Raw genomic sequence first — 16255 nt, forward strand, 5'->3', positions numbered from 1 at the left:
GGCTTAGCTGCTCCCCACCATGTACAGTCTTCTCGAACCAGGGATTGAACCTGTGTCCCCTGCTTTGACAGGCGGATTTTTCTCCCACTGGACCACCATGGAGGTCCTGAATACAATTTTCTTTTTCTGAATACAATTCTTTATCCAAGTTATTAATACAGTAGATACATCTTCTCCCTTGACAGTCACCTTTTAACTTTTGTTCATGGTGCCTTGGAGGTGTTGTAAGGAGGGGAGGGAGTTGGTCGATCTTGTGATCCAGGCTGTTTAGCTTAAAAGATGATCACTGGCTGTAAGTGACCGTGGATGCCAGCTCTAAGGTTCTGAGTGTGGTCAGAGCTGAGGAGAGTCACTCCCACAGGAGGGAAAAGGGAAGAGTCAGTTATACTCATTCTAGCAATAACCCAGAACCATAAAAAAGAGGCCAGTGACATCAGACACCCACTGTTAAGCCCAAGCGGCGAGCGCAGCAGAACAGGAGAGGAGAGGGTTCAAGGTGAAGGTCAGGTTACCTTCGGCAGCTCAGCAGGGACCATCTTCCCAGTTATGGCCAGGAAGTCTTCAAAATAACAAACTACTTTCTTAAAAAGCACTCATGTAAGCAAAATGCAATTGCTTCAACCTGATTTCTGCATTAAATCTCAGGAGCCCAGTTATTAGTAAACACAGAGACAGAAATGCTGTGTAATTTGCCCAACTGTATTAGGGCTTTTCTCCCCACTCATTCTAAGGAAGAGCAGTGTCTTTAGTTACAGATAAGAACTGACAACAAAAACAGGGTCTTTTTGTGTATTTTAGAGGGCAAAAACTGATAAGATTAAAATGAATTTGAACAGACAGCTCTGATTCTTATTCGCTAGTTTGAATACTCAGCTCTGATTCTTGCTAGCAACTGAAAAGAAGTAGATTTGTACCGTAGTGTGCGGTACTTATCATCTCTGTGCTTCAGATTTCTCACTGTCTTGCCATCTAACAACAATGTGACCCTGGGCGAGTGACTTGAGCTCCCTGTGCCTCAGAAACTGACATCGGTACAATGCATGTGTACAGTTCTAAAATGTGCTAAAATGACACGTGTGTAGATCCGTGTAACTCATACCACAATCAAGACACAGGTATTCATCACCGCAAATCTACCTCTTGTTACCACTTTGTAGACATACGCAGCCCCTTCCCTCCACCATCACCACCGTCATAAGCCTTAGCAACCAGTTATAATTATGTGTGTTGTGTGTTAAGTTTATTCAGTAGTGTCTGACTCTTTGTTGACCCAATGGGCTGCAGACTACCAGCCTTCGCTGTTCCTGGGATTCTCCAGGCAAGAATACTGGAGTGGGGTGCCATGCCCTCCTCCAGGGGATCTTCCCAGCCCTGGAACTGAACCCGCGTCTTTTACGTCTCCTGCATTGGCAGGCAGGTTCTTTACCACTAGTGCCACCTGGGAAGTTACAGTTGTTCCAGAAAATAAAAAGTGTGAAAGCTGCCCAACTCACTTTATAAATTTGGTTATAACTTTGATTCCAAAACTAGAGAAAGGGGGAAAAACGTGGTCCAACGATTACAGAGAAATAAATAAGGCCATAGAACTATTGAGAAAGTTCAACAAAATCTCCAGGTTCCAGAACAAATTACAAAAATTGATAGCAATTTTCCACACAAGCAACAATCACTTGGAAACTATTGAAATTAAAACACCAAGGAAAATAGCAAACTATACACTATCTAGGAACGTTTAGGTAAACTGTTTTTTTTTCCGGCCGTGCAGCTCGGCCCGTGGGATCTCAGTTCCTCTACCAGGAATTGAACCCATGGCCCCTGCAGTGAAAGCATGGAGTCTTAACCACTGGACCACCAGGGAAAGTCCCTGTAAGTTGTAAGATTATCATGGAAAAATATAAAATTATAAATAAGGACACAAAAGATGATTTTAGTAAATTGTGTGACATCCAGTGATAGCTTGATATAAAAATGATGTCTGTTTCCCCCAAATAACCTATAAGTTTGAAGCAATTTCAATCAGTATTCTAGTTGGATATTTTGAAGAGCTCAATAATTTTTTTTCTGAATTTTTTTGCAATTTCTAAAAATTTCCTGAATTTTTCTGAACATGAATTTTCTGAAATTTGCATGAATGACTACTAGCAGTTCACAAACATTAACTGGCTCAACTTTGCAAAGATGACTAAAGGCTTAGTGCTCAATATACTTCAAATCCGAAGTAATAAAAACCATACGGTGCTGGTATTAGAACCAGGACTGGCCTCATAGACATGAGACCTTTGCAGTCACACAGGGCCCCACATTTAAAGGGGCCCCACGCTTTCTTTAATGTGATTTTCTGTCACCGTCTTGAAATGCTTAATTAATTTTTAAACAAGAGGCCCTGTATCTTCATTTTGTGTTAGTCCTGCAAATTACGTCATCAGTATTGGCTAGAACAAAGGCTGTTCAAGAATAGAACAAAAATTACAGTCTCAAAAGAATGGATTTCTATCAGATAAAGGACATTATAGATAAAAGAAAAACTCCCAGATAACTGAGGGTATTTTTGATGACTCAGGTAGACAAGGACCAATGTGCACGATAATCAGGAGCTCTTGCAAATCAAAAAAGAAAATTCATTAAGAAATGGGCAAAGGATATAAGCAGGTACTTTACAGAAGAGAAAACAGAAATGGCTTAGATATTTTGAGCAAAAATATGCTGACATCTGTAATTAGAGAAACAAAAATCTAAGCAATTGGGTATCATTTTATATCTATCAATCGCCACAGATGGGAAAGCTGGACCACGCAGAGAGGAATCCGCATTCCTGAGGATGTAGTCCGGGGCAGTCACTCTGGAACACAGTCTGGCGGGATTTACACAGTATTTGTGTAACTTGTATCTGACTCATTGTGACCCCATGGACTGTAGCCCCCCAGACTCCTCTGTGCATGGGATTCTCCAGGCAAGAGCACTGGAGTGGGCTGCCATGCCCTCCTCCAGGGGATCTTTCTGACCCAGGGAGGGAACACGAACCTCTTCCGTCTCCTGCATTGGCAAGTGGGTCCTTTACTACTAGCGCCACCTGGGAAGCCCCCACGGGGTGTAAATCTGAATTAAAGCCTCATGTAAGTTCATATGGGGACACGTGTGAGGACTTTGTCCCCGTGTTTTTGTGGGTTACAGACCATCTATGTGTCTACCACTCAGGGAACAGCAAAGTGTAAGACGGTGATGAATTATTATACAGTAGTTAGAAGCTCTGGACACAGTAACACCATCAGTCCAGTTCAGTCAGTTCAGTTGCTCAGTCGTGTCTGACTCTTTGCGACCCCATGAATGCGCCCCATGAATCGCAGCACCCCAGGCCTCCCTGTCCATCACCATATCCCGGAGTTCACTCAGACTCACGTCCATCGAGTCCGTGATGCCATCCAGCCATCTCATCCTCGGTCGTCCCCTTCTCCTCCTGCCCCCAATCTCTCCCAGCAACAGGGTCTTTTCCAATGAGTCAGCTCTTGGCATGAGGTGGCCAAAGTACTGGAGTTTCAGCTTTAGCATCATTCCTTCCAAAGAACACCCAGGGCTGATCTCCTTTAGAATGGACTGGTAGGATCTCCTTGCAGTCCAAGGGACTCTCAAGAGCCTTCTCCAACACCACAGTTCAAAAGCATCAGTTCTTTGGCACTCAGCTTTCTTCACAGTCCAACTCTCACATCCATACATGACCACTGGAAAAACCATAGCCTTGACTAGACGGACCTTAGTCGGCAAAGTAATGTCTCTGCTTTTGAATACACTATCTAGGTTGGTCATAACTTCCCTTCCAAGGAGCAAGCGTCTTTTAATTTTGGCATCTGGTCCCATCACTTCATGGGAAATAGATGGGGAAACAGTGGAAACAGTGTCAGACTTTATTTTGGGGGGGCTCCAAAATCACTGCAGTAACACTATAAATAGTACCAAACCGTGGAAACAGGAGATCTGAAGCAGAAAGGCTTTTACATAAATGACAAGTAGACTTATGGAAGACAACAACACTACAAATGAGATGGTACATATCAGACATCACAGTTGGCGGAACTGGGGGAGAGAAAAGAGAAAGGGAAAGTTGAAGAAAGAGGAAAGGAAACAAATTATTTGAAATGAAGGGGGAAATACGAGCACAAACAAACCAAGCAGGAATTTCATAGGACCAGGGCTAAGAGCCATGAACTGTGGGGCTTGATTACTGCACTTTTTTGCTCCCAAGATTAAAAACCGAACGAAAAAACAAACAAACAAAAACCTCTCTCCAAAATAAGATCCTATGAAATTGTATACAAAAAATTTTAAAGCGTATTTTCTCCTGGGTGTACAGAGGAGAGAGGAAAGCTACCAATTTTAGTTACATCTTTCTTCCTCCCCCAGAGCATGAATGCAAAGTCTTCATCTTTTTTTTAGCAACAAATCGCCCATGACAATATACATCGTGGTTCTCTGCCGTGAAGAGAGGGGCTACGGACGAAGAATGCAGGCTCCAGAGTGTTACCGAAATTCTCTCTCTCTTTTTTCTTGGTTCCTTTAAGTTTTAGAGGTTTGGAAGGGCGAGCTGAGTGCTGATGAATTCATTTGAAAGTGACACAAGGACGCTAATGTTGCCCACTTCTTTTGTTTGGAACGCAGTGTATGACTCGGTCGGGAAGGTGGGCAGCAACGTTCTCGATGGAAACGTGGACAGGCTGGGCTCTTACAGCGAGTGTCTCTCCACCCGCGGCCCCGCCGGGCGCTTCCGGGGCCGCTACTGCAAGCTCCACGTGGAGCAGGTGAGCGGGGCGTCTGCGCGTGCGCCCTTCAAGCACGCGCGGACCGAAGGCTCGTGATGGAAACCTGGTACATTCCTGTGTGTGTGTGTTCGCTCAGCCTGTGTGTGTGTGTGTGTGTGTGTGTGTGTGTGTGTGTGTGTGTGTGTGTGTGTGTGTGTGTCGCTCAGTCCGTGTCTGACTTTTTCCGACCCCCCGGACTGATTGCTTATCTTCATTCAAAACCAAAAAAGCTATTAAGGTGTTTTGCAGAAAGTTAAATTTTAAACAGTTGGCAGAGACTTCCTTGCATGTCCTGAGTGTGGAGGTATAGGAGATAGCTGTCCGCAGGCTGAACAGGGGCTTCATGTGTTCCTCCCACCTCACTGCAGGGACAAGACCCCTGGCTGATCTTTGTGGGGAACCCAAGGTCAATGTTAACTCCTTACTCACCGGCAGTGTTTGGAATACCAAAGGGAAGTGGACTCCCAGTTACCCATAGTCCTTTTCCAGAAACAGAGCTCCAAGACAGGAATCTGAAGCTGTCCTAGCAAATGCATGAGCCCTTGTTGAATGCATCACCAAGGAGGGTCACAGGGCTGACTATCTTCAAAGCATGTTAATTCTTTTACTTCTGGGCGGAGAAAAAACTAGGATCAGCACCGCCTCTTATTAAACACAGAGATGGAGACTCACGCATGCCAGACAACGCCGAAAGAAAGCGCATTGCTGTTTGGCTAATGACAGTATAAAATGATGACACGAAATCCAAGCTCTCTGATGTAAATGCTGTAAAATGGTCTTACAATGGTTAACCTTCGGAGACATGCAGAGTAGCACCCAGCTCTACTGGTTGCGCTGAGAATTTGACAATGATGGCTTGAGGGTTTAATCAGGGAGTACAAAAGTCATACCCTATTTTCAAATCAGATTAATGGCTTTGATATCAGAACAAAAGGTCAGACCTATACAATCCTGTAAGTTGCATGCTTAGAAGAAGCATCCCAGCAATTTTTGTTTATAATTTGATCTTTGCTTTATGGGAACTGGCATTCTAATTATTGGCTTGATGTATTAATACAATCTTTACTTGATACACGATGTCCTGCTGCGAAGAAATGGCAAGTTGGCAAGTTTGTCAGAAATTGTACGAATTAACTCAATGACCTGTAATACAGGAGAGAGCGGCACTGGGGCAGACTGTCCCACACTGGGGGCTGCTTTTTAAATAATCGGCTGCATTAACCCTTAGAGGCAAGACGGAGCTGACTACAGCGTGGGAGTGTGTGTGCCCGACTCCTGCACTGAAGAGGACGTGACTGCCATGTCTCAGACGGGTAAGTGCCAGGGAACACGCGTCAGATTTGAAGACCCCCAGCCTCTTGGAGCTGCCTGGCCATTCTCTTGGGATTGAACCAAGCTTTCACCCTGATAAATTCAGTAAACCGAGACTAGTGGAGTTCAGGGACCTTGGGAGTGGTGGTAGAGGATGGGAAGGGCGTGGATAAGAAGGAGAAAGACATTAAAGAGAAGGCAGGAGCTGGGTCTTTATGGATTATAATAACATCTTAAGCCTTCTCTTCCCTCACCCTCAGCTGCCAGGCTGGGTCTGAAGAAAGGCACTGGGTGGCATCTGGTTTCCATACTGCGCGTGTTCCTTGCTGTGGCCCACCTGCAGACGTAGGTCGGGTGCCAAGGCCGGCAGGCCATTCTGAACTGGGATTGTGAGAAGCCAGTGTGTTGTGATGGGTTAGCGTGAAGAGGCCGGCATTTGGTCCTGGTTGTCACCTCCCAGCTGTGTGATCCTGGGCAAATCACTTAATCCCCCCGGCTCCAGTCTCTTCCTCTGTGCAGAGGGCTGGGCCCTGGCGTTGAGTCTGGCCCCGGCTCTCTGCCCTTAGCCACCGGAATGAAAGCATTTTAGTCCACGTGGAAACCGGCTTGGCTTCCTTGAACTCTCAAAATTTTCAAAGGAAGAGTTTTAAAACCTACGATTTTTTTTTTTTTTTTACCACTAGTGCCTTTTGTACTTGAGCTGGTTATTTGAATAAGAGCTAATGTGACACTTTAAAAGGAGAACACTCTCTCTCTACACCCAGAAACTTCCAGCACCAAATGTGTGGGCTTCCTCGTCACACTATGTGCTGTGACACTGAGTATCTGAAGGTGGTGCTGACCCCACAGCTTAAGGGCTCAGTTCTGCAAGGCGGCAACCTGCTTCAGATGCCAATTGTAAGGAGTGGGTCCCGAGTTCCCCCATTACTTCTGCCCAACTGACCTGCAAAGCAGGGGATCCCAGGGCTCTGATTTGTTCCCCACGTCCTCTCTGGGGCTTCCCAGGTGGTGCTAGTAGTAAAAAACCCACCTGCCAGTGCAGAAGACATGAGAGACGCAGGTTCAATCCCTGGGTGGGAAAGATCCCCTGGAGGAGGGCGTGGCAACCCTCTCCAGTGTTCTTGCCTGGAGAATCCCGTGGACAGAGAAGTCTTCTGGACTACGGTCCTTAGGGTCACAAAGAGTCAGACACAACCAAAGCAGCTTAGCACGCACACTTCCTCTCTGGGGTGGTTCCTCTGATTCATTCCCCCAATCAAACCCTCCCCACATTTGATCATTTGCTCTAACGGCTCACAGAACTCAGGGGAACACATGACTTATTATTACCGACTTCTTATAAAGCGCAGGACCCTGTTCCCCATTAGGCCACACAGCAGGAGGGGAGCAGAGAGCGAGGGGGTGAAGCCTTGCCTGCTTCATCCCATCGCTCCCCACCTGAACCTGTCCCCTGCCCCCCAACTCCAAGGGAAAGCTATCCTCCAGGAAACCGGCTTCTGGTGACGGAAAGGTTGGGGACCGCTGTTATAATGGCAGAACCCAGGAAGAGCCGCATGGGAGAGAGGGGTGTAGATGGTGCGCACCCTCTCAGGGGCCCGCCCTCCCAGGCCCTCGGGGGGTTAGCTCATCAGCCGGGAAGCTCTCTGACCCCCTTGTTTAGAGTTTGTGTGGCAGGTCCATCATGTAGGCACGATCGATCCCATCACTGGCCACTGGCGACGACTCAGTCCCCAGCCCCCCTCTCTCCTCCCTGGAGGATGGGGACGGGGCTGGAACCCCAACCCCAGCGCGTGGTTGGTTTCTGACAGCCGGCTCCTCTCCTCCCCCAGTCACTGTAGTGGCCTGAACTCAAGTGTGGTTGAAAGGGGCTGATAATGAATAACAACAGATGCTCTTCCCGCCCACCACTCAGGAAATTCCACGGGCTTTAGGAGCTCCGCAGCAGGAACAGGGGATGAAGACTGAATCTATATCTCTTATCGTATTACAATGTCACACACATTATTAAAAGCCTTTTTTAGAAAATTGTTTATTCGGCTGTGCCGGTTCTTACTGGAGCCGCGCAGGATCATGGATTCTCGCACCATCTGAGCTCTCAGCTGCAGCACGTGGCATCCGGTTCCCTGACCAGGGATTGGACCCGAGCCCCCTTGCACTGGGAGCTTGGAGTCTTAGCCACTGGAGCCCGGGGAAGTCACCCAAGGCCCTCTTTTTGAAAAATAATTAATTCATCTGCAGTTTTGGTTGCGCTGAGTCTCTGTTACTTTGCACGGGCTTTCTCTAGCTGTGGCGAGCAGGGGCCACCCCTTTTCACCGCTGCAGCTTCTCTTGCGGAGCTCAGGCTCTAGGCTCACGGGCTTCCGTAGTTGCGATGCTTGGGCTGAGCAGCTGCGACACACAGGCTTAGCTGCTCCAAGGCATGTGGAATCTTCCCAGACCAGGGCCTGAACCTGAGTCCCCTGCGCTGGCCGGTGGGTTCTTATCCACTGTGCCACCAAGAAGTTCCTAAAGGCCCTCTTTTTAGTGTTGATATTGCAGTCAGCTTTTGATAATTTTAAACTCTCCTCTGAATTTGTGATTATCCCAACAACTTCAGGTATGTTACCTCTCTCTCTAAACCAAATATTTCAGGTGGTATTAAAAAGAAAACCATTATCACTGTATGGTTCCGTGTGCTATACATAGGACCTTGCTGCTTATCCATTCTATATGTAACCGTTTGCATCTGCTGGGATCATTTTCTTAGGTTCATTTTTGATTTGATCATTGCTATTGGAGAAGGCAATGGCACCCCACTCCAGTACTCTTGCCTGGAAAATCCCATGGATGGAGGCGCCTGGTAGGCTGCAGTCCATGGGGTCACTAAGAGTCGGACACGACTGAGCGACTTCACTTTCACTTTTCACTTTCATGCTTTGGAGAAGGAACTGGCAACCCACTCCAGTGTTCTTGCCTGGAGAATCCCAGGGACCGGGGAGCCTGGTGGGCTGCCGTCTATGGGGTCGCACAGAGTCAGACGCGACTGAAGCAACTTAGCAGCCGCAGTGTATAGAAATACAAGTGATTTTTGTATTTTGGTCCCATGTCCATAACCTTGCTGAATTCATTTATCATTTCTAGAGGGTTTTTAGTGTACTCCTTAACATTTGTTATGTACAAGGTCATGTTATCTGCAAAAAGAGATACTATAATATTATTTACTTTTTTTCAAAAAGAAAACTAGTTGTTGTATATCAAACTTAAATTTCAATTCTTGTTGGATAAGCCATAAATACCCTAGAGGCCAAGACAGATTTTCAAAGTTGTTATTACATTAGCATATCTAGTGAACAATCTCTAATGAGTTAATGGTCATTATTATTCAGAAATTCATCAGTTAGTCTAGTTTTTCTGCCTAATGTTAAGCTTTTTAGCCACAGAGGATATAAGAATAGAATGGAAGGTTAGAAATTGTTATCAATACGAAGATGTTTTGATGATTCTCTTTGAATAACTAGAGAAAGGAAGGGCCCTGCTTCGGGTGAGCACAGCTGACTTGGTGAACGTATTAGTGGAACTCTGCCTGGCTGTTTATCCAGCTTCTGCACAGAGGCAGCAGGTAGAAATGGGAACATCTGAGCCCAGGGGAAAAGGTCCCCATCTGGAAAGGATTTACCAGCTTTTCCATAAAGCTTTTTGATGGAGTTGCCAATATTTCTGCTACAGACATGGAGGAAACCAGCTCAGCAGTGGCTGGCTGTGCAGATTTTATTCATCTAGAGCAGGAGGGCGGGAGTCGACCCAGGGGAAGACCCTGGCAGACGAACCAAGATGAAATGAGTCTGTAGTACAGCAGGGAATGGGGGAAATATTCTGGGCAGATCAGAATGTATCGTTTTTAGGCAAAAATCTGTGTAGTGTGGCTGCCATCTGTTGATTTTTAGTCGCTAAGTCATGTCCAGCTCTTTGCAACTGCAGCACGCCAGGCTGCTCTGTCCTTCACTACGTCCCGGAGTTTGCCCAGACTCATGTCTGTTGAGTCAGTGATGCCATCCAACCATCTCCTCTTCTGTTGCCCCTTTCTCTTGCCCTCAATCTTTCCCAGCCTCAATTTCTTTTGCAATGAGTCAGTTCTTCGCATCAGGTGGCCAAAGTATTGGAGCTTCAGCTTTAGCATCAGTCCTTCCAATGAATATTCAGGACTGATCTCCTTTAGGATGGACTGGTTTGGCCTCCTTGCTGTCCAAGGGACCCTCAAGACGTTATAAAATTTTAACCAACAGACTTCATGTGAGTTCCTGAGAATGAGAATGTGGAGCACCAGAAGGTGTGGAGAAAACCTAGGTGTGGTCATCACAGACCTAGATTTGGGCTAGTTCCCTAACTGTCCCCTTCTGTGTATTTCCACGCCACTTAGAGTGTTCCGTTTCCAAGGGCACAGGTAGCAAAGGACCACCAACTGGGAGGCTTACGAGGCATCACCTACATCCCTGCCTCCGTCGTCCTGTAGGATTGTTCCCTGTGTACCTCTCTGTGTCTGAGTTTTCTTCTTTGTATAAACACACCAGAGACACTGGATTTAGAACTTACTCTAACCTAGTATGCATGCGTGCATGCTGAGTCGCTTCAGTCGTGTCCAACTCTGTCCGAACCCCATGGACTGTAGCTTGCCAGGCTCCTCTACGCATGGGATTCTTCAGGTGAGAATACTGGAGTGGGTTGCTCTCCTCCAGGGGATCTTTCTGACCCAGGGATCGAACCTGTGTCTGTCTCCTGCATTGGCAGGTGGGTTCTTTACCTCTAGCACCACCTGGGAAGCCCAGCCTAGTGTGACCTCGTCTTAAGTTGATTTCCTCTGCAAAGACTCTGTTTCCGAATAAGGTCATGTTCACAGTGTTACCAAACTGAACAGTTCCTGGGGTAGAGGCAGGGGCATTAGGGTTTGAACCAGTGGACGCAGTTTAATCCGGAACACTACCTGATACCTAGTTCCCCATTTAGTTGCTAATCTGCCCGTAAGGCAGTTGGTGGACCAGGAACGGAGCATGGGAGAAGAAAAGGGGCGGGGCTGAAACCGGGGGGCTGGGGTCCTGCAGAAGCCCCTGTGTACTCTTAACTCAGGCCCCACATGGAAGGGGTGGGCTGGTGCCTGGTGGCCTGAGCGGATGACGCCTCCAGTGTGACCAGGCTCAGGCCTTGCTGAGATCTCCCCCAGCATGCACACACACGCACACTTCCAACACTCTTTGGGTTTGGGGGTTGGGCCAGAGCTATTTAAGTCGTCCCTGGTGGCCCAGACGGTAAAGGATCTGCCTGCAGTGCAAGAGACCCGGGTTCAATCCCTGGGTCACGAAGAGCCTCTGGAGAAGGGAACGGCAACCCACTCCAGTATTCTGGCCTGGAGAATCCCATGGACAGAGGAGCCTGGTGGGCTATAGTCCATGAGGTCACAAAGAGTCAGACATGACTGAGTGACTGACGCACACACAGAGCTATTTAGAGGTCAAAAACTCACCGCCGAACTACTGAGTGGCGTGGTGATGGCGCAGAGCTGATCTAGGAGCGTCATAGTTAGCAGCCGAGGCCTGGAATGTGTTTGGGGCTGGGGAGAGACAGTGGTCACCTTGTGGACAAAGAGGTTATCATCTTGTAGGTCTGACCACTCGGCAGTGAGGACCTAGGTCTCTCCATGTCCTTCAGAGTCTGGACTCTGCTGCCCAACCCGTCAGATTTCATCCACAGACAACCTGCTGACCCTGTGGTTAGGGGTTCCCCTGGGACCGCGGAGGTGACGTCTGTTGCCCCTTCTCCATGATTTAGACGCAGGACGAAAAGCCGGAGCAGCAACGAGGACCCAGCACAGCCAAAGATAAATACTGAAGAAAGGGTAGAACTTCCGAGGGGAAGAGCTGCGTCGGTGGGTCAGTACGCTTTTTTCAGTGTCAGGGTTTATTGGGGAAGTACCACCAGGACGTAGCTCGGGAGCACCTGGACTCGGATGATGAGGAATCCGCTGCCCTGGCCTTTGGGACCTCTGACCGAGCCCCCCGCGCTTGGCTGGTGCTGAGCACCCCCGGGCAGCTCTTGCTCCCCGTCTCCACCCCTAACAGGTGACAGGAAGACTCACAAGGACTCACACGTTATTAACCTGTAAGTGGCCTGTTTGGACATTCCAGAAACCCTCTGGTCACTCTCATGGGAACAGTGGATCCGGGAGGTGGAAGGCACATGAGAGTACATTCTGTTCGACCCACGCTTCCTTGTTACAGACGTGAGAGAGCGAGACCCCGAGAGGTGAAGGGACTGGCCCAGAGTCACACAGCAAGGTGGCGCGAACCCCACACTTCTGAACGCAAACCTGGTAGTGTGGCAAGCTGGGGTAGTCTGAGGGGAGGAAAAGACCACATCCTTCAAGTTCCCACGGGCCTGGGGTGAGTTCTGGCCCTGCCCCTCAGCGGCAATCGTCATAAAGACGACCAGCATTTACCGAGCTCTGACTCAATGGCGGGCACTCTCTAAGTGCTTTAGAATTGGGGCTACGTTTAATCTTCACAACAACTGTGTGAAGTCAGTACTATTACCTCCATTTCACCAAGAGGGAAACTGAGACAGAGAGAGATTCAGCTAACTCGCCCAAGGTCAGATAGTCAGGGCGGAGGTGGACTCCCACGCTGCAGACCCTGTGCTCTTAACCGCTATGCTCAAGGTCATGAAGTTATTTAAGGAGAACCTTTCTTGTCTGGAAAAGAAGGTAAACAGTGGCTCCTTCTAGAGATGATGACAGATTGAAAACAATGACCCAGGCGTGTCTCAGAGCGAGTGGGCACTTTATGGCCGTGGTTTTTTCCTTGTTTATAACAGTGTTGCTATATTATCGTGTTTATTTAAAAATGTGTTTGGTTGGCTGCCTTGGGCCTTAGCTGTGGCATGCAGGATGTTCGCTGCATCCTGTGAGATCTCTCTGTGGCCTGGGGGCTTAGTCACTCTGCTTCACGTGGGATCGTAGTTCCCCGAGCAGGGATTGAACGTGCGTGTCCTGCACGGCAAGGCAGATGCTTAACCGCTGGGCCTCCAGGGAAGTCCTTAGTGTTGTTCCTTCATTAGACCACACTGCGTGCTCCATCCTTTGCTGAGAGTTTGCAAGTCCCCTGGGCTGGTGTTCTCAGGCTGCCGTGCTTAGTCGCTCAGTCATATCCGACTCTTTGCGACCCATGGGCTTTAGCCCGCCAGGCTCCCCTGTCCATGGGATTTTTCAGGGGAGAATACTGGCATGGGTTGCCATGTTCTCCTCCAAGGGATCTTCCCAACCGGGGGTTCTGAAAGGATGCATTCCAATTAGCAGCAGGAGCTCCCGGGAATGTTAAAAGTGTACATTCTTAGGCAGTGAGGGGAGGCAGGGAGCAGTCTATTTACTGGGCCCTCCAGGTAATTCTGAGTCACGCTAGCATTTGAGGCCTCTGTTCCCCAGTGTCACCAGTAATATTTTGACAAACTATTTCTCGTGGAGACTAATTCGTGCTCACGCTCAGTCACTCAGTGTCTAACTCCCTGCGACCCCATGGACGGCAGCCCGCCAGGCTCCTCTGTCCATGGGATTCTCCAGGCAAGAGGACTGCAGTGGGTTGCCTTTCCTCTGTCCACGGGATTCTCCAGGCAAGAGGACTGCAGTGGGTTGCCATTCCCTTCTCCCGGGGATCTTTGAGAGCCAGGGGTCAGCCCAGGAGTCAGCCCCGAGTCTCCTGCACTGCAGGCAGATTCTCTGCCTCTGAGCCATCGGTGCTCGATCAGCCGTGTCCTCGGCTGGTGCCTCTTATCTTCAGACTCAGACTCGCCTTTCCCTAGCTCGTAGCATCCTGTTTTTCCATCTCGTGTTGCATTTTTCTCTCTTGTGGGGACCTGCTCACAGAAAGATTTGAGCCAGCAATGGGGTCTCCGTGGACTGTCTTTTCCTGTGCCAGGAGCTGGGAAAAGATGCAGAGCCTGGGCAGGCTGAGGATACAGAGAACCCACGGTCTACCTCCAGCTGGGCTTATGGTGCCTAGGGCTCTGAGTTTCAGCATCTTTGAGCTCTAATTTCCCCACCTGTAAATCAGATATATTAAAGCCAGATGCTCTTTGTAATGTCAAGATTTGATTTTGAAATGATAACTATGAAAGCTCTTGGAAAAGTGTCAAGTTTTTATTGCAAAGTAAAGTATTACTCGGAGAAGGTGATGGCACCCCGCTCCAGTACTCTTGCCTGGAAAATCCCATGGACGGAGGAGCCTGGTAGGCTGCAGTCCATGGGGTCGCTAAGAGTCAGACACGACTGAGCGACTTCACTTTCACTTTTCACTTTAATGCATTGGAGAAGGAAATGGCAGCCCACTCCAGTGTTCTTGCCTGGAGAATCCCAGGGACGGCGGAGCCTGGTAGGCTGCCATCTATGGGGTTGCACAGAGTCGGACACAACTGAAGCGACTTAGCAGCAGCAGCAGCAAAGTATTACTAACGCAATCTTATTTTTTGTCTCCTTTCTCTTGGTAGATATTTTAAGATTCAGAAAGGCTTCGTTCTGGGCTCCTTCTCTCCCGCTCTTGGCAGTGAACTATTCCTCCTCATCTGGTGGGGGTGTGGCCAGGTGTGCCACTGGATTGTTCCCCTTGGACACATTTGCGGCCCTGTGTCTGTGAGTACACACCGCCCAGGCCTCGGGCTGCGATGTGTGTGCTGGGCTGTTTCATCAACGGCTGCTCACCAGCTGCGCTCGGCCATTTCATTGTCGTTCATTGAGTGACATCTGTCCAGTGCTCTCTGTTACCTTAACAAGAAAATTCGAATGTGTTCCGGAGAAAGCCAGCCACACCCAAGTGACGGGCTTTGGGGATCACTGAGAAAAGTGTCCTGTCCCCAGTTACTCCTGTTTCTATCACGTGACCCCTGAAGATGAGTTTCTCATGTCTGTGTATATGTATAAGTTTGGTGTGCTGTCTTTGTTGCTGCGAGGGCTTTCCTCTAGTTTCAGCAAGTGGGGCTACTCTCTGGTCGCAGAGCTCTGGCTTGGGACTCATCTTGGTGCAGACGCACGCTCTGGGGCGCTCGGGCCAGTAGCTGTGGCTCCAGGACTCGAGAGCACAGGCTCGGTACTGAGGCGCACGGGTTTAGCTGCTCCCCGGCAGGCGGGATCCTCCTGGATCAGGGATTGAAGCCATGTCTCCTCCATTGGCGGGCAGGTTCATTACCACTGAGCCACCGGAGAAGCCCCTGCATTTCTTTTATTTGAGGCATTGCTTCTCACCCAGACACCTCTGCAAACGTGCCTGTGAAGTCTCAGTTGCACCTGACATGGTCCCTTAGGGCAAACTAAGGGCAGTGGGCTTGCTGGCCCAGAGCTCAGGTCTTCTGGTAAAGAGCTTTCCTGCAAACCTCATTCTGCTGCTCCAGTAAGAGACGCCCGTGTCTGTATCATCACCCAGGCGCCCAAGCTCCCTTTGTAAACACTAGTGCCCATCTGATACATAAATGGACCTAATTTACACTAAGAAGTTGGCGATGAGGGCTTCCTTTCTCAGGCTTGCTGCCATTCATTCTGTCTGTCCCCTTTTCCATGTCTGTGTGAGCTGCCTTCTTACTGATTTTTAAAGTTCATTCTCTGGAGGAAGGACATCACTCCTTAGTCGTATCAGCTGCAGATATCTTCCTCAGTGTCTTGGCTGCTTTTTGTTTGTTATGTATGGTATTTGTTTTTTTAAATTTACAATCATCATGAGGAGTTTAGTGAAATCCGCTCATCTTTGCTTTTGTAATGTCTTCATTATTTTTTCTCGGGAACCGCTTGCTCACGTTTAGGAGCGGTGGAACGGGCTTTCTCCTGCGCTGTTTTCTCTGCGTCTCACCGCGGTGCCGGCGTGCTCCGTGCGCGGTCACACCTGTGTCATCTCCCTGCAGGGTCCTCAGCTTCCTGGGCCTCACCCTCCCACTGGCGGGAACCGTCTACGTGGCCGCCACCGGGCGGGGGTCGGACCGCCAGGCATCACTGGAGCCCGAGGAGCCTCCGGCCACCTACGGGAGCCTGCCTCTGAGGGCGCCGGCAGGGAGCGGGCCAGGAAGCAGAGTCCAGCCAACGGGCTGTGCTCCCGTCTCACCGTCAGGAACCCCGAGCGGAGAAGAAAGCAGGCGTGTTAACAAACTCACGA

At 49.0% G+C, this 16255-nt stretch overlaps 1 protein-coding gene across 1 annotated transcript in view; it reads left to right on the forward strand.

Moving 5' to 3' along the window:
• The window catches only part of LOC138097495 (O-acyltransferase like protein-like), a 64384-nt gene that overhangs the window by 12715 nt on the left and 35414 nt on the right, over nucleotides 1-16255 (forward strand). The window contains exons 2-6 of the mRNA XM_068993673.1: nucleotides 4651-4786; nucleotides 6021-6103; nucleotides 14607-14748; nucleotides 16008-16094; nucleotides 16200-16237. Coding sequence (XP_068849774.1) covers nucleotides 4651-4786; nucleotides 6021-6103; nucleotides 14607-14748; nucleotides 16008-16094; nucleotides 16200-16237 — 486 coding nt within the window. The remainder of the gene's footprint in view (nucleotides 1-4650; nucleotides 4787-6020; nucleotides 6104-14606; nucleotides 14749-16007; nucleotides 16095-16199; nucleotides 16238-16255) is intronic.

The sequence above is a fragment of the Capricornis sumatraensis genome, chromosome 21, assembly GCF_032405125.1.
Source record: "Capricornis sumatraensis isolate serow.1 chromosome 21, serow.2, whole genome shotgun sequence".
Taxonomy (NCBI): domain Eukaryota; kingdom Metazoa; phylum Chordata; class Mammalia; order Artiodactyla; family Bovidae; genus Capricornis; species Capricornis sumatraensis.